Raw genomic sequence first — 17,785 nt, forward strand, 5'->3', positions numbered from 1 at the left:
ATCAGCAGTTCACGAGAATCTGATAAACTGAAATTCGATGAAATTCGAGATGTAGTTCTTACAGAAAGTATTCGCAAACGGAAAATCAGAGATTCATCAAGCAATGCTCTCAGTGTTAATCGAAGGGGAAGAAGCAAATCAAAGGGCCCAATCAATGGGCGATCAAAATCAAGGAACCGAGGAAAATATCCAAACAAACCAAACGTAAAGTGTTGGTGTTGTGGAGAAAAAGGTCACTTTCGGGTAGATTGTACAAAGAGGAAGCAGAATCACAAATCAGAAGATGATGATTTGGTAAATTCAGCAGAAGACATTGGGGATGCTTTAATCCTCAGCGTGGACAGTCCGATTGAATCCTGGATTTTGGATTCAAGTGCATCTTTTCATTCGTCTCCAAATAAAGAGCTATTTAGAAATTTCAAGTCTGGAAATTTCGAGAAAGTGTATTTTGTCGACAACAAAGATTTAAAGATTGAAGAAAAAGGGGATGTCTGCATAAAAACTCAGGTAGGAAATCAGTGGACATTAAAGAATGTCAGATATATTCCTAGTCTCAAGAAGAACCTGATCTCTATTGGTCAGTTGGACAACACAGGTTATGCAACAAAGTTAGGGAAGAGTTCATGGAAGATTATGAAGGGTGCTATGGTGGTAGCACGTGACATAAAATCTGGAACTTTATAAACCACTGCAGGGTGTATGAACATGGCTGTTGTTGCTGAGATTGCTTCAAATTCAAGTCTATGGCACAATAGACTTGGACATATGAGCGTGAAAGGAATGAAGATGCTGGTTGCGAAAGGAGTTTTATAAGGTCTGAAATCTATTGACGTGGGTCGTTGTGAGAACTACGTTATGAGCAAGCAGAAACGAGTTAGCTTCACAAGAATTGCCAGAGAATTGAAGAAAGATACCGGGACAATGAAGCAAGTGGGAGTTGAGGTTGAGTTGCTGAAAGATTCACCTAGTGATGTTGTAGCAGATACTCAAGAAACCCCTGAGACTGTTGCTGAAGAACCAAAAGCGGAGCAAGTGAACACCTGAGTAGGTGTTGAAAAGATCATCCAGAGCCATCAGAGTACCAGATAGGTATGTATTTTCTTTACACTATTGATTGGTGACTGATGAAGGGGAACGAGAGCCTCTTGATGAGGCCCTACAGTTGGAGAATACAACTAAGTGGGAGCAAGCCATGAATGATGAGATGTCTAGGCTTCAGAAATGCGTTGCTCTTTCATCTGCTGAGGCTGAGTACGTGGCAATAGCTGAAGCTTGAAAGGAGATGATATGGATGACAGGCTATCTAGAAGAATTAGGCAAGAAGCAGCGTGAGAAGATTCTTCAGGTAGATAGTTAGTGTCATGTAGTTGGCGAGGAACCCGGTCTATCATTCAAAGACAAAACACAGAAGGCGATACCATTTCATTCGGAGGTTAGTGGAAGATGGTGATGTGTTTGGAGAAGATAGAAGGTGCAAGGAATCCAGCAAACATTTTGTGTTGGTGTTGGAACATTGAGGTTGTGCAAAGCCGCAAGTGGTATGGTACAGATCGAGAATGAAATTCTTAGTTGATTAGATTAGTCTCCAAGTGGGAGATTGTTGGGGTTGACTAGACCAGAGATTGTTGCGGTTGATGGATTAGTCTCTAAGTGGAAGATTGTTGGGATATTAAGCCTGATGCCTACATCTGGTAAAAATATATTTGGAAGATATTTCGTAATGATCTGATAGAGATATATATAGTAGATATTTGGTAAAATTTGATAGAGATATTCTCGTAGGTTTAAATCTTTGGAAGCTATATTTAGTAAATTGAAACCATATATATGTTGGAAAGAGGGATAGTGAAAGAGATAGGAATAGATGAGAATAGATAGAAGCTGCAGTGCTTTATTAATGTCTACCGACTTAATGCCTAAAGGGTTACACAATTCCAGTATTTATACCTAATACACTATACCATAAATATGAAATCATGCAAATCTAGATAAATTCAAATCTACTAACAATCTCCTAAAATCTCCTAAAATCTTGGTAGTTTGAATATTTGAATCATATCTCAACTACTACTTTGAATCATATCTCAACACTCCCCCATGATTCAAAGTTGCAGATGTAAGTACAAAGCTTTTCTTCTGACAAGGCCTTCGTAAGTATGTCTGCTTTAACCCGTACAATGTCTGTCTCAACTTGTATACCTTTGTTTCTTTGTCTTCCTTTATGAATCCCTTTGGCGGTGTTACATAAACCTCTTCTTGTAAATCTTCATAAAACTTTTCGTTTGGTAGGTCAACCATATCCCATGTTCCATCTTTCTTAACGGACTGCATCTCTACTGCCAGGGCTTTCTTCCCGTCTTCTTTTTCAGTTGCTTCTTCATAATTCATAGGGTCTGAAATAGTAAGAGCAAACTGACATGATGCATATATGTCAGCTAAAGATTTATACTTCCTTGGAGGTGTCTCATCCGAAAGTTCTTCAAGAGAAGAATTGCTATTAAGTGATGCTGAAGATGATGAATTTGACACACTTTGTGTTGCAGTGGATCCACTGGGAGATGCACTGGAGTTGACCCTTGTCTCTTCATTTGGGGAAACTTCAACTGTAATCTTTTGCTGCTCCTGTTCTTTACTCCAACTCACGTTTTCATTAAATATTACATCTCTTCTAACTAAAATCTTTTAACTAACGGGGTTGTATAGTTTATATGCCTTTGATTGAGTACAATAGCCAATGAAAATGCATTTTTCAGATTTTTCATCAAGCTTTTGACGAGTTTGAGGATGTTTCAAAGCATAAGCAACACAACCAAAGATTCGTAAATTTCTTACAGATGGTTTCCTTCCATGCCATGCTTCATAAGGAGTTCGATTCATAACCGCCTTTGTTGGTGAGATGTTTAATAGATAAACAGATGTTGCTACGGCTTCGGCCCAAAATTGGTTTGGAAGTCTCCTTGCTTGTAACATACTTCTTGTCATCTCCACAATAGTTCGATTTTTTCGTTCAGCGATTCCATTCTGTTCTGGAGTGTAGGGAGCTGTTAATTCCCTTTGGATGCCCTCTTCTTCACAAAAGAGATTGAAATCTTTAGATATGAACTCGCCACCTCTGTCTGTGCGAAGAACTTTAATGTGACAGCCACTTTGGTTCTCTACCATAGCTTTAAAAATCTGGAACTTCTGAAAAGTTTCTGACTTATGTTGTAGGAAGTAAACCCAGCTCATGCAACTATAGTCATCAACGAATAGTAAAAAGTATATACTTCCACCCAAGGACTTCGTTTGCATTGGCCCACATAAATCAGCATGAATTAGTTTTAGATAATGTGAAACTCTTTTAGCTTTTCCAACATGAAAGGACTTTCTAGTCTGCTTGCCATAAATGCATCCTTCACATAAATTAGTTGAGTCAATTCTTGGTAATCCGAAAACCATACCTTTATCCCTAAGTATTTTCAGGCCGTTCATATGAAGATGTCCATATCTGAGATGCCATAATGTTGAATCATCTTTCATGCTAGCAGTAAGAGCAAAATCCTCCATGTTAGAAACATCAAGTGGAAACATCTTATTTGAAGTCATGACAATTTCAACTTTATAGCCTGATTTCTTATCTGTGATGACACATGTGTTATCATCAAATAGAACTGAGTGTCCTCTGGTCATCAATTGTCCAACACTCAATAAATTGTACCCTAAATCAAGTACAAATTGAACATTATCTAATTGTTTTATCTTACCGTGACTGGTTTTGACTTTCACTGTACCTTTTCCTTCAACTTGCATCTCTTTTGTATTTCCAAGTTGCACCTTAATCTTTTGCGTCTCATCAAGCTCTTTGAATAAGGATTTGGTGCCTGTCATATGGTTCGAGCATCCGCTATCAACAAACCATAAGCTACCTTTTTTCGGATTAGTATCCATGCACGCCACAAACAACTTTTCTTCTTCTTCTTCATTCTCTGCTGCAAAATTCATTTGTTGATTTTTATACCAACAATCAGATTTTGTGTGACCATACCTTCTACAATGGTAACATTGTATGACATTCCTTTGTTAATTGAATTGTCTCTGTCCATCACTTCTCCAACTGTTATCACGACCACCATGGAAGTTGCGAAATCCTCCTCTTCCACGACTTCTACCTGCTAAATGAATATTTTCTCTTTCGTTATTGGTTGTCTCCTTCACTTGTAGTGCCTTTTCTTCGTTTCTTTCTGATGCTCTTTTGATTCTTGCCTCATGAGCCTAAAGCGAGCCCATCAGTTCATCAATGGAGAGTATGGATAGATCCTTAGCTTCTTCTATGGCGGCCACCACATGGTCAAACTTTGGAGTCAAGCTTCTCAACACCTTTGCAACAATTGTTTCGTTTGAAATTTTCTCTCCATAGGTACGCATCTGACTGACTATTGCCATTGATCTTGACAAAAAATCAGCAATTGATTCGCCATTCGTCATGAGTAGAGTTTCAAAATCACGTCTTAGAGATTGCAATTTCACTGTCATGACCTTTGAGTCTCCTAGAAACTCCTTCTGTAGAATTGACCATGCCTGCTTTGATGTGGTTGCTGCTGCAATTCGTGAAAAAATAGTCTCATGAACTGCTTGCTGAATAATGAATAGAGCCTTGGCATCGTTTTTCTTGGTTTCTCTTAGTCTCTCCTTTTCTTCTATTGTGGGTTCTAATACATCAGCAAACCCGTGCTCCACCAAGTCCCATAGCTCCTGCGATCTGAGCAAGGTCTTCATCTTGATGCTCCACCACTCGTATTTCTCACCATTAAATATTGTAACAACGGTGCAGAGGAAGAAAAACCAGCTACTGCCATTTTTGTTTTGTGAAAGAAAATAATCACTCGCCCTCATGTCGAACGAACCTGGCTCTGATACCAAAATTGTTAGAAGGAGGGATAGTGAAAGAGATAGGAATAGATGAGAATAGATAGAAGCTGCAGTGCTTTATTAATGTCTACTGACTTAATGCCGAGAGGGTTACACAATTCCAGTATTTATACCTAATACACTATACCATAAATAGTAAATCATGCAAATCTAGATAAATTCAAATCTACTAACAATCTCCTAAAATCTCCTAAAATCTTGGTAGTTTGAATATTTGAATCATATCTCAACTACTTCAAATCATATTTCATTTTGAATACTTTGAATCATATCTCAACAATATATACCCCATTAGGTAGTGCTCTCAAAATGTACTTGTCTTTCTTTTATGTATTCTATCTTCTTGTACATACCTAAAGTCATCAATCATAAAACTTTTGGCTAATATTCCTCATTGTATTTTCTCTCTCCTATTTTTTGTGTTCATCTTCATCGAGTGTGTGCGTTGTTGAGCGATCCTAACAATTGGTATCAGAGCTAACAACTTGTATTGCTCCTAACAGTAGACTCTATCATATCTTTATTTTAATAAGTTTTCACATGCTTTTCTCTGGAGTTCGAGTCTAGGTTCTACAGCTACCTAAAACTTATGTGGAGGCCTCAAAGTTTCGAGCAATCTCTTTGTTGTAAAAATCGAAACATGATATGTGGAAATGTTCTAACCCAAGTGAATGTAAGACCCTCCCTGCTCTAGTGCCCTACTCTTAACTCAATACAATTAGGCATGCTTTATTAAGAAGATAACGCTATCAATCACCTAGAATAAATAACTTTTTTTCTAAGTATACATGCAAGCTCAATAGAGAGATAAACATTCATCAATCACTTGTAGCATAAATTATATTCTCAAAATAATCATGTAAGCTCAACATGAAGATAACATCCATCAATCACCTCAAGCATAAATCATAGCAACCTAACAAAGTATCTAGCACACCAGAAATATCTCATACAACATGCAATTCAAAAATCTCATACTAAGAGCATTCCAATAATTTGCCACAAAAAACATAACATACTTTACAAACGGCTCACCTAATACCCTAATCATGCATAATCTAACCTATGTCAGGTTATGCTCGCATGCTAGCACATCCAAGCGATCCGTATAAGTATTGTTCAAGGAAATTGATAAATGGTTACTTAATTGGTCACGTATGCCTCCCCCATGTTTGTTTGGTGCTTCAAATTTCTGAAAATTTTCTCTAGTTGGACCTAATTAAAGTTACAATAGGCTTAACATTGAAATGGGGATGAAAAGCAATCAAACGAAGGTCGAACGGAATGAAAAACCACCTCTCACATGGTTAGGATTTATGCCAAGCCTAGTAATTAATTATTTAATTTTTAATAATAATTTTTATTATTTTATTCACAATTTAATATTATCTATTTCATAAAAATTATGTAATATTGAATAGCATCTGATTGACTTACAAGAGGATTGTGTTCAAGTAATAACCGAGTTTATAGTATATGGATAAGGTTGGGTGCTTTAACCTGTTAACACGATTTATATGACCGCATTTTTAATTGTTACAAATGATTTAATCCAAATTATTCATAGGAAGACATGTGAGTGAGGATGAATGTTCATAGGGAGACAATATTTCACATGATTATATGCGACTCGATTTTAGTCCTGAGTAAGTATGAACTCTTGCTTATATGATATCTTGTTCTTTGATTTGCATGAGTGAAAATAACTCTTATAGCTAATTCAATATGTCTACCATTTTGTGGACTTGACCAATTAATAAGTATTTTTAATATTCACTCGTTCCAACATTTCCTTTTTAAGGTGATTGATATCCTTTTTAAGGTGATTGATACTACACGTCGAGATACAGGTGTGCTTAAGAGCTTTGTAGCCATATAGGGATTTTGACCTAGGACATCCATATTGTCCACATAGTCATGGGTAAACTTCATTAAACATCTCATAATTTGTAAACAAGTGTATTGAATTTTTGTATTGACCATGAAGGGTTTAAAATGGATTGAAAATTTTTATAATAATTTCATTATATATTTTTTTAATGCACGATTCTCATTTTAAAAATTAAATAACTACTAAGCTTTAGGACAAAAATCCGGTTGATTTTGTAATATTTCAGGATGAATGTATGCATGTCTAACCCACTAAAAAGGTATAGGCACACGGTAATTCTTTTTAGAAATTAAATGGATTGGGTCTTATAGATAGGCATGAAGGTAATAAAAAAAAACATAAAAGAAGACGAGTTCTTCTTTCTTTTATCACTTAGCTTAGGAGCCGTGCGAGATAAAAAATTTATGCACGATTTTCAATGAGACAAAGAAGTGAGGAATGAAAGTTTCATGCACGGTTTTCAATGAGAGAAAGAAGTGAGGAATCCTCTTTTAGACTCTGACTCTCCCACTCTAGTTGCTTTTCTTTATGTTACTTCGAAAATAGCTGCTTTAGCTTCAACCACTCAATTTTCGATATTCCTTTTAATTTCTCACGAATGACATCTTCTTCTGGAAATCCTAGCTATTTTTTAAAATTTTATATTAAATCTAAGGTTATTAATGTAATATTGGAGAATCTCATTGCTATTACTCAAACAAGCATGAAACGTATGTATGTTTGTTTATTGGAATGATTGTTGGAGATTAAAATGGTGGATACACAAAATATCCTCTTTTGACTCTTTTTTCCAGAAAACTTTATTAGCGAGCATTGTTTCTATTATCTACTATTAACTCAAAATAATCACGAAATCAAGATCTCCTAAGAATATCCATCATTTTAGTTAGTTATTACTTTGGAATTTTCCATCATTTTAGTTAGTTATTACTTTGGAATTTTCTAGACATTCTCTTTTACTTATTTTGCAAACTTGATGTATAGTTTAAGATGTTGGAATGTATTATGATGCATTATTTTTTTACTTGGTTTTAAGATGTATTATGCATGAAGCTTAAAATCCATGAGAATGTGAAATGCATATTTTCGTTCTTAAATGATTTTCATTATTTTTGGCATTATAGATCTAGTTAAAAGAATCAAAATAGGCTTACTATGTCGTACTTATTATTTATGTAAGATAATTATTTAAAACTTCATATACTTTAAATTGCATATAAGTTTATTTAATGAAAAAAATTGCAGAAAACCGAACAATTATACAATATCTACCTTATGTAACACATTGGGATTATTTAATTACTATGTTTACATAAGCAATATCTACCTTATGTAACACATTGGGATTATTTAATTACTATGTTTACATAAGCAATAACCGTAAATGGTCCAGAACGGTTGGGAAATAGTCAAGTACCTAAAAAGTTGGGAAATACTTTTGTTTTTGTAAAAGTTTTTTAATTATTAAATATAAAAAATAAGCTAAAAATTATAGTTTTAGAAAAATATTCATCATTGGTTATATATTTTCTAAATTATATTGAACTAAAAGTAACTTATTATTATCAACTAATTAAATACACATAACTAAAGCACAACAATTGATGAAAACAAACTTTGATTTATTAAATTTTCCATACATAATTATAATTATACAATTTTAAATTGAATTAATGAAAATTAATATGAAATTTTAAAAAAAGGATGAAACTGTTCCATTCCATTTATTCAGTGTACACAAATTAGGCTACAAAATCTTTTGGATTTAGGCTACAAAATCTTTTGAACTAATCCAAAAATGGTTCGAAGACTTTAATAATAATATTATTATATTAATAACTAAAATCAAATTAAAATATCACATATTTACAAGTCACACCTCATTTACCAACATTAAATTTTGTTAATTAGATTAGATTGGGAAAGCTCCAAAGAGGACAATATCTATTAACGGCCATAACAAATAGCATTAGAATGAGACACTGAACTATGTGCCAGCGTGGCAGCGAGAAGGTTGTTCCCTGGAGAAAGATAGATATGAGACGATGTGCCAGTAAAGACGCTGGCCCCAAAAAAATCAGTTAGATTTTTCTAATAGATAAAATTAATTATATATTTCTTTATTATGGAAAAATGCTCCATGGAAGGAAGAAGGCAAGTCATATGCTAACGCCTCATCCTCGCGGAGTTGCGATTGTGCGGCACTCACTCCTCAGCAACAAGTGAGTTAAGCCTATAAGTTCTCGCATTAACTATCGGGTAGAGAGAATAATTATAGTAGTGAAAGCTTCATATAATTCGAAACGAGAGTTATTAAAATTAATGAAGAGTTTATTGCATTGATTTATAAATGAAAACATTTAAATGACATAATAAAAATTGTGGAGAAACTTAGATCCTTGTTAAGAGCCCTCTTTGTTTTGCATTCCATTATTCAGTTCTTCACCTTGATGTGTAGCTTATCTGTGAAACAAATACAAATACAAATACAATAATCAATCAATCAATTAATTATTAAGAGAAAATAAAAATGATTTAAAAAGGAAGAGAACATACCAGCGGCTTCTTTCTCACCACAATCTTCGTCGCACTTAACTTCGCAGAAGCTTTGGCCATTGCCCTTTTCAAGGCATTCCTTCTCGCATTTTTCGTAGCATAACCTATACTCGTTTTCAAATTTAGCCTCATATTTGGCCTCCTTCGCGCTTTCAGTGGCACTCGAAACCTGCAATGCACCCACCACCACAACGCACACCAACAACACTGCAATCATCTTCTTCGCCATTTTATTTTATTTTATTTTATGCTTTTTCTTCTGCCTTTCCAATGCTTCTTTTTGCGACTGGATGAGTGTTTCAAAACCTTAGCAACCCTTTTATAAGCTTCTACCAAACCTAAATTTAGATCAATACCCTTATTTTCGGCCATATATTTGGTTCCCTAATACAACAACAAATTCTATGCCTTTCATTTATAACCAATACTATCCATAACCAACCAAATTTCCTCTCAAATCTCCAAACTTATGTCACCAAATAAATACCAACTCCAAATCTTAGGTATTACAAATGTAATTTACTCAAATGTATATGAAAACATATAGTGGGCAACAAGTGGGAGGGAGGACTCCTAGATTCCGAAGGGGTGGATTGTGGGACTAGTAAGGAACAATTTTGGAACAAGTGTCAACGAGGATCTATAATAAATATCATGCCTAATCATTCCCCACAAAAGTTTTAGCACGTGCTTCAAACGTCTAGAATTCGAGGTTTCAAAATTAGAGTTTCGATTTTAAGTACTTTTTTACTGTTTTATACACACCGTTTCTTCGACAATCTATTCTAAATCATCATGCCTAATCATTCCGTTTCTTCGACAATCTATTCTAAATCATCATGCCTAATCATTCCCCACAAAAGTTTCGAATAAGCAGGACAGTTACTCAGTTTTTTTAGCACGTGCTTCAAACGTCTCGGTTTTGGGGTTTCTGAATTAGGGTTCGATTTTAAGCACTTTTTTACTGTTTTATACACTCCGTTTCTTCGACATTCTATTCTAAATCATCATGCCTAATCATTCCCAGCAAAAGTTTCGAAAATGATGAATAGTTACTCGGTTTTTTTAGCACGTGCTTCACACATCCTAAATTTCGGGTTTGCGAATTAGGGTTCGATTTTAAGCACTTTTTTTTACTGTTTTATACACTCCGTTTCTTCGACATTCTATTCTAAATCATCATGCCTAATCATTCTCCACAAAAGTTTCAAAAAAGATGGAATGTTACTCGGTTTTTTTAGTACGTTTTAGTACGTGCTTCTAGTACGTGCTTCAAACGTCCTGATTTTAGGGTTTACGAATTAGGGTAAATGAGTAAATTGTCAAAGCCATTCAAAAGCTATATCGGGTGAAGTTATATATGTTAAATAGTTATATATACTGTTATATGGGTAAAGCTAAATATAGTAAGCTAAACTGAAAATTTACTTTATGTATTATCTGTATTCTCTCTTCAATATAAATTCTTTAACCATAGTTCTCCTTGCATTTTCTCTATCTGTTCTTTGTGTTCATCTAGATCGATTGTGTGCATTGTTGTGCGATCCTAACAGCATGCACGTCCAATCGATCTAGTGCAATTTTTATTCCAAGAGGGATATTTCAAGTAAAGCAAGGGAAGTTTGAAGGACCTTGTAATAGCCCAATTGACTTTCAACTTGAGAAACATTGCCGGCACCAAAAAGTGTTCAGAGAAATAATTGGATCAATTTTCCACGTGTTGATAGATTGACATTATCAGGTAAAGGAGTTTTTGATGGCCAAGGAAAAGGAATGATTGCCACAAACACATGAATTGTGCCCAACTCCCCGTTCTAAGTAATATGCCTTCAGCTTTCCTTCTCAATCTCATGCATCTTGTTGTTTTTTAAAGGGCCTCTTACATGTCTGCTCTAATGTTGTGACATTTATAATTTGGTAAATGTTCTTCATTGAGATAATCTTTAAACAAAGTGAAAAAGTGATTTTTTTTTTTTTAGTTTTCAATTTTATTGGGTTCTGTTCAAATTTTTAGCTTCATTATCGACTCTCACAAAATATTATTTGATTATACAAAATGTTTAGAGTTTGAGGTTCAATTTCATCACCAATTCAACCGTTAAGAGAATAACATCACTTGATAGTAAGAACTTCCATATCAACGTCCTCGGCTGCAACAACCTGACGTTCCATAATATAAATATAATGGCACCAGAAAATAGTTCCAACACTGATGGAATACACATCGGTCGATCAAATAAGATCACAATCACAAAGTCCAAAATTGCAATTGGAGATGATTGCATTTCTCTTGGAGATTGAAGCAAACTAATTGAAGTCACCAATGTGACGTGCGGGCCAGGACATGGAATAAGCATCGGAAGTCTTGGAAGATACACTAACGAAGAACCTGTTGAAGGTGTCATCGTAAAGAACTGCACGTTAATTAACACCACTAATGGTGTTAGGATCAAAACGTGGCCAGCTTCTGCGGCTAGTGGCACTGCCACCAATATGCACTTTTTGGACATTATAATGGTCAATGTTAGCAACCCTATTCTAATAGACCAAGAGTATTGTCCGTGGAATCAATGCAATCGGCAGGTATGGATTGCATTCTCGAACCTTTGATTCATTTTTTCATTATAACTTCACAAATAAACCATTTGTTGTCTCATTTTAATTTTCAGATTCCTTCAAAAATTAAGATTAGTATAGTGAGCTTCAAGAACATTAGAGGAAGTTTTGCAACTCCGCTGGCAATCAAACTTATTTGCAGCCGTCACTTACCATGTGACGATGTAAAAGTAAGCAACATTGACCTCACTTACAATGGAATTAAAGGTCTTATTTCCTCCCAATGCACCAATGTGAAACTCATCATTTCAGGAAGACAGAACCCTAAGATATGCTCCTCTCCTTATGTTGTCCACATGAATTGTTCATTGCCATAGAACTTCAAAATAATAGACAACCTTAATTAAAAAAAGAAGATCGTCTCTACCATTTGACTCTCATTCTTTTGAGTTTCTTTTGTTGTACTTTTCGAAATAAATAAGATGGTCGAATGTTTGGAGGAGACTTTGTATCGTGAACAACCTAATGTTTTTAGTACCTCGACCTTATAAAATAAAATGGTTTCACACTTCTTTTTCATTTTAGATTTGAATCCGAAATAAGGCAATGTTTATTTAAAAAAACTAATCCATTACTCAAGAAAAGAATCTTTAACCAACAAAAATATCAAACTCCTCTTTCTATTAGTTACCCTAAACATATCATTTACTATTGGAAATTTTTTAGAATAAGTTAGATCGAATCTCCTAACCATATCCGCTGGATATGACACAGATCCATTATTATTGTTAGAGAAGAATTGACATTAGAGGTGACTAATCCAGCAAGTCGTGTTCTTAAATCTATCTTTTCCGTCAATTGTATAATTTCGGTTGCAATTTTTGGGTATGACTTGAAAAAATTAGGTTTTAGATTAGAAAATTAAGTGACAAGTATTAATATGTATTTTAGGAATTTACATTTAATATTGAATTATCTACCTATTTATCTGGACCAATTTTAGTTTTAGGGAAAAGGTCCATAGTCCTAGAAAAATTAAATTAAATATCAAAAGTAGCTAAAGGTTCTAGGAGTTTAATGTACAAGAACTCATCAAAATTGGCTCAAATCCGTGGTAAATAAGGCCAAAAAAAACAACAAAAATCACAAAAGAGAGAAAATAAAAACAAAACTTGGTCTCGATCGATGATGCTATGTTTCGTGTTTTCAAATCTTAAGATATTTGTTGTTCGTGAGTTGAGTTAGGTCGATGAATTCTGGAATGACCAAGTATATATTGTTTTCGATTAGTAGTTTTATAGGTAGCTTGGTAATTAGGGTTTTATTTTGAACTAAATGTATAAGTTTATGGGTTGGTTTAAAATGTTTTATTTAAATTTGTGCATATGTTATTAAACAAATTTTATTACAAAAATGAAAAACAACATTATAAATTTACACGTAAGAGAGTTGAATAAATTTTTAGGGTATTGTATTAGCAGCCCAGAAACCATGGAAGCCAAGAGGAAAATTGAGATGCTTTGGGACTTCAAGCCTTGCTACAACTGCATCCCCTTCTCCAATTTTTTTAGCCTCCAAAATCATAAGATAACATCTTTGTATTGATACTGCGTACTGCATTTACACACTCAAATCATTTACTTCAATTTCTTAATGTTTAATAAAATAAAATAAAAAAAGTAAAAGATGTTTTATGAGTTTGCTAACCTCAACCACAAGAACATATCCATCATCTTCTCCATCTCCTTTAGGAACAAAAACAGGTTCTCCCACGAATCTCCGATTACCCGCAGACCATGTTCGGGCGGTGTTCATGACCGTGTCAAGTTTTACGATCGTATCAAACGGAAACGACGGTAGCGATTCCCGATAACCGGAGGAAGTTGCAGCATATAAGTAATTGTTTTTCATCCCTGAGAATGTAGGGTTTATCGCTGGAAAATCTGAGGCTTTTGTCCATTGGTTCAAAGGCTCCACGCTGCATTTTTCGCATTCCCCATTCTTACTTAAACTTATGGACACCTGCAAAAGATCGTTGGGAGGGAGTCCCACATTCGTTAATTTAGGGAAGCCCAAAACAAAAAGTCATGAGAGCTTAGGCTCAAAGTGGACAATATCATACCATTGTTGAGAGTCGTGATTTCTAACATGGTATCAGAGTCATGCTCTTAACTTAGCCATGTCAATAGAATCCTCGAACATGTAGTAAAAAATTACTAAAGTGTCGAGCAAAGAGTGTATCTCAATTAAGGGGAGGCTGTTTGAGGGCTCTATAGGCTTTAGGGGAGACTCTATGGTGTACTTTGTTGGAGGAGAGAATTGTCGAGGATTATTGGGAAGGAGTCCCACCTTGGCTAATTTAGGAAATGACCTTGGTTAATTTAGGAAATGATCGTGAGTTTATAAATAAGGAATACATGTCCATTGATAATGATAATGATAGGTTCATAATAGAAGGTAGATAATGATAGGTTCATAATAGAAGGTAGATAATGATAGATTAACAACCTCTAATGCTCATGGGTTCAAAATGGATAATGTCAATACCATTACGGAGAGTCGTGATTCCTAACAAATTTAATAACATTTACCTTAACAAGGCGAGGCAACAACTCACTTTTGGTTCCATTGAGGTTCATAATAGACGGGTCGAGTTTTTCCGTCTGCCAATTATAACCTTGTGGGAATAGATAAGAGTGAATACCTTAATAGGCGAGGCAACAAAATAGTTATGAAACGGGACGAGAAGTATTGAGGAAAATAGGTCTTACCGAATAGTTTGTCGAAATTGAACCATTGATAAGAGCAAGCAGAGGCATGGATTTGGAAGTCCAAGTTGCCTTGTGGGTTGGTAAGCTCAAAGGCATTGCCAACATGGAGTAGCCAAAGGCTTGAAGGAATTTGAATGGGCTGTCTCCAATCTCTGGTTGGGTGATGCTCACCAAATCTAGGCAACAAATAAACTGGAGATGTGGATTTGCTTGTGTTTACACCCAGCGCCGATATCATTGGAGATGCCCCGCTAACCGCACCCATCGCACCTTCATTTCCACATTCAATGCAAATATGTTTTCATTATTATTAAATATCATTCCATTATTTTAAATTTTTTAATTGATATATGTGAGATCCGGCATCCATTTGGGAAGAGAACGAAACATTTTATAAGGGTGTAGAAACTTTTCCCTAATATGCCCGTTTTAAAACCTTAAATGGAAGCTAAAGAGAGAAAGTTCAGAGAAGACAATATCTAATACTAGTGGGCTTGGGCTGTTACATAAATGGTATCAGAGTCAGACACTGGGCGATGTGCCAGCGAGGAAGCTGAGCTCCAAAGGGGAGTAGATTGGGGTCCCACATCGATTTGAGAAAGGAACGAGTGTCAGTAAGAATGCTAGACCCTGAAGGGGACGGATTGTGAGATCCCACATCCGTTGGGAAGAAGAACAAAATATCCTTTATAAGGGGGAGAAGAACAAAATATCCTTTATAAGAGTATTCAAACTTATCTCTCTCTAACATATACGTTTTAAAAATGTAGGTAAAGCCTAAAAGAAAACAATATGTACGGGTAGTGGACTTGGAGTAGAGAAGAGAAAGTTCAAAAGATAACAACAATTTCATCATGTAGATTTTGAATTCATTTGAATCCAACCATAAAATATTTGAGTTAAGTTGGTTTGAGTTATTCGAGTCATCTATTCAAATTAAAATTTCAATTGTAGCTCAATAATAATAATAATAATAATAATAAGAACAAGAACAACACACCGAAGAGATCAAGCTTAATTCTGTTAGCGAAGAGGATGTAATGAGTATCGGTAAAAGCCCAATCATGAATCATTAGGTGATCATCGATCACAAATTCTTTCTTCTCTAATAACTTGAAATTACTGTCAAATTCTGCACAATAAAAACCCCAAAAGAAAATCAAGTGGTAATAAATGGTAACAAAATATATAAGAAATAAAATTAAAAAAAAAAAATATATATATATATATATATATTATACCATAAAATGTGAAATGACTGGTAGGTAGAAGCATATCTTCAGCATTGCATGAGTTTAAGAGGAGGCGATTCCTTTGAGCGTCCACCTTGTAATGCGACAACAGCCTCCTTGGTGGCATCTTGAACACTCCTGTACCCATTATTCCCACATTCTATTTTTTAATTACTTTTTTTATTATTTTTTTATTTCCCATTTTGCCCACTCCACCATTATTTTCTCTTTTTTTTTTTTTTTTTTTTTTTTTTTTTTTTTTAATTCAAAACCAATTATTTTATATATTATTCTTACCTGCTTTCCTCTCCCCATTTCTATTGCTAATTCCTATTGTTTTTAATAATAATTATCTTCTTATTTTACCGGTTTTAATCCCTATTTCCACCCATGGTTTAATTTCAAATATTTATTCTAATTTTATATTTATTAGAATAATATATGTTATAAAGTTTAAAATAAAAGTAATTTATTATAATTTGATGAAATAAAATTGAAACTAAGCATCACTAAATACCAACCGTAGAGAACAGGCTTCAAAAGCTCCGCAGCAAAACGCCAAAACCCAGCACCGTGACGTCCGCCCTGGGACGGCGAATCACGATCACAGCCACCGTCAACACCTGAAAACTTGCCGACAGTATCCAGAGTCTCCGGCTGAATCTCGTACGGATCTCCGCCCTCCCACAGGCACAAAAGGCGGCCGCCCCACTGCAGCACACTCGTATTCGCCACATTTTTCATAACCTTCGTATTCCCCAACTTCCTCCCTCCTTTCAACACGGAGAAAGGCCCTCTATGCGTGAACCGCCACGTGTCCGTCGCAGGATCGTGCTCCTCCATCTTCGCCTCCGTTCTCACGTACTTCGCCATGAAACTGACCTCCTCCTTTTTGTTCTCGAAAATGAATGCCCTGAGGTACCCGTGGCCGTCCAGGGGGTGTACTGTAGAGCCATGGTCGTCAGAGAACAGGCCTGGTCCGGCGAGGTAGTAGGTGCCGGAGGGGAAATTTTCGGGGATGGCACCTTCAACCAGGCGGAGGACGGTCGGGTCCGCCGTCTCGGTCCGCTGTGAAACGAAGAGGAACTGGTAGTCCCAGAAGGCTGCGATGGAATCATCAACGGTGGGGATGGAGGGAGGAGTATTGATCGATATCTGGCCGGTGTTCGGGGAGGGAATGGATATGGCTTTGGGAATTAGAGAAGGCGGAAATCGGATACCGGTCGCCGGAGGAAGTTTGATCGGCGACGGAAATTGAGGTCGGAGAGATGGAGTGAGTCGATTGGCCTGCATCTCTCAGAAGTGTTTGTTAAGTTGGGGCTGCGACGGTGGTTCCGTATTTATAGAAGAAAATGAGGAGCAGAGGTTAATAGTTTTAAGATGAATTGATAAAAAAAAATTAAAAAAAAAAAACTCTTTGATTTATTAATACCTAATTAATACTTAAAAGTTTTGATATATATATATATATAGAAAATAGAGCAGTTAAATTGAAAATTAATTTGATTTAGTTGGATTTGTTTGTCGCCTAATAATTGGTTCAAATTAAATTGAATTGGGTATTCAAAATAATTGAATTGGGTCTAAAATATTAAAATATTGGTAAATGAATATGGAACGTTGTAAAGGGGGGTGAATATTTTGGACTAATTACGGATCTGCCATTGGGTTTGGCAGTATATGGGTTTTGGAGTGGAAGGGACAAGGGATGAACCAACGAGGAGGGCATTATACGGTTTGTAAAGCTAATGGCGGACACCATATTTTGGGGTTTTATGCGCTCAGATTATTATTATTATTATTATTATTATTATTATTATTATTATTATTATTATTATTATTATTATTATTATTATTATTATTATTATTAT

The 17,785-nt window shown here is 35.3% G+C and overlaps 3 protein-coding genes across 3 annotated transcripts; all 3 read right to left on the reverse strand.

The window, feature by feature from the left end:
* Positions 1 to 4,251: 4,251 nt before the first annotated feature.
* Positions 4,252 to 4,755, reverse strand: LOC147789976 (uncharacterized). Its single transcript, XM_087129418.1, has one exon. It carries the CDS (start codon positions 4,753 to 4,755, stop codon positions 4,252 to 4,254), a length of 504 nt encoding a protein of 167 aa, XP_086985544.1.
* A 4,338-nt stretch (positions 4,756 to 9,093) lies between these two features.
* On the reverse strand, positions 9,094 to 9,646 carry LOC147789977 (uncharacterized). The gene is made up of 2 exons (XM_087129355.1): positions 9,356 to 9,646; positions 9,094 to 9,262 (listed from the first exon to the last, which is right to left on the reverse strand). The coding sequence occupies exons 1-2, from the start codon at positions 9,582 to 9,584 to the stop codon at positions 9,234 to 9,236; spliced, it is 258 nt and encodes an 85-aa protein (XP_086985481.1). The 5' UTR covers positions 9,585 to 9,646; the 3' UTR covers positions 9,094 to 9,233.
* Positions 9,647 to 13,281: 3,635 nt separating this feature from the next.
* On the reverse strand, positions 13,282 to 17,227 carry CCD7 (carotenoid cleavage dioxygenase 7). Its single transcript, XM_023692618.2, has 7 exons — positions 16,436 to 17,227; positions 15,924 to 16,052; positions 15,683 to 15,814; positions 14,683 to 14,952; positions 14,503 to 14,588; positions 13,619 to 13,933; positions 13,282 to 13,525 (listed from the first exon to the last, which is right to left on the reverse strand). Exons 1-7 carry the CDS (start codon positions 17,205 to 17,207, stop codon positions 13,373 to 13,375), a joined length of 1,857 nt encoding a protein of 618 aa, XP_023548386.2. The 5' UTR covers positions 17,208 to 17,227; the 3' UTR covers positions 13,282 to 13,372.
* Positions 17,228 to 17,785: the final 558 nt, after the last annotated feature.

Source organism: Cucurbita pepo, chromosome 12 (assembly GCF_057944985.1).
Source record: "Cucurbita pepo subsp. pepo isolate OVF chromosome 12, ASM5794498v1, whole genome shotgun sequence".
NCBI classification, from domain to species: domain Eukaryota; kingdom Viridiplantae; phylum Streptophyta; class Magnoliopsida; order Cucurbitales; family Cucurbitaceae; genus Cucurbita; species Cucurbita pepo.

Excerpts from the sequence above, each read along its gene's own strand:
- LOC147789977 (XM_087129355.1), bottom strand. The coding sequence starts at position 9,584 with ATGGCGAAGAAGATGATTGCAGTGTTGTTGGTGTGCGTTGTGGTGGTG. Across the intron at positions 9,263-9,355 it reads TGGTGAGAAAGAAGCCGCTG|ATAAGCTACACATCAAGGTG; the intron begins GTATGTTCTCTT and ends TTTGTTTCACAG.
- LOC147789976 (XM_087129418.1), bottom strand. The coding sequence starts at position 4,755 with ATGAAGACCTTGCTCAGATCGCAGGAGCTATGGGACTTGGTGGAGCAC.
- CCD7 (XM_023692618.2), bottom strand. The coding sequence starts at position 17,207 with ATGCAGGCCAATCGACTCACTCCATCTCTCCGACCTCAATTTCCGTCG. Across the intron at positions 15,815-15,923 it reads CAGTCATTTCACATTTTATG|AATTTGACAGTAATTTCAAG; the intron begins GTATAATATATA and ends TTTATTGTGCAG. Across the intron at positions 14,589-14,682 it reads CAATTTCGACAAACTATTCG|GTTATAATTGGCAGACGGAA; the intron begins GTAAGACCTATT and ends TATTCCCACAAG.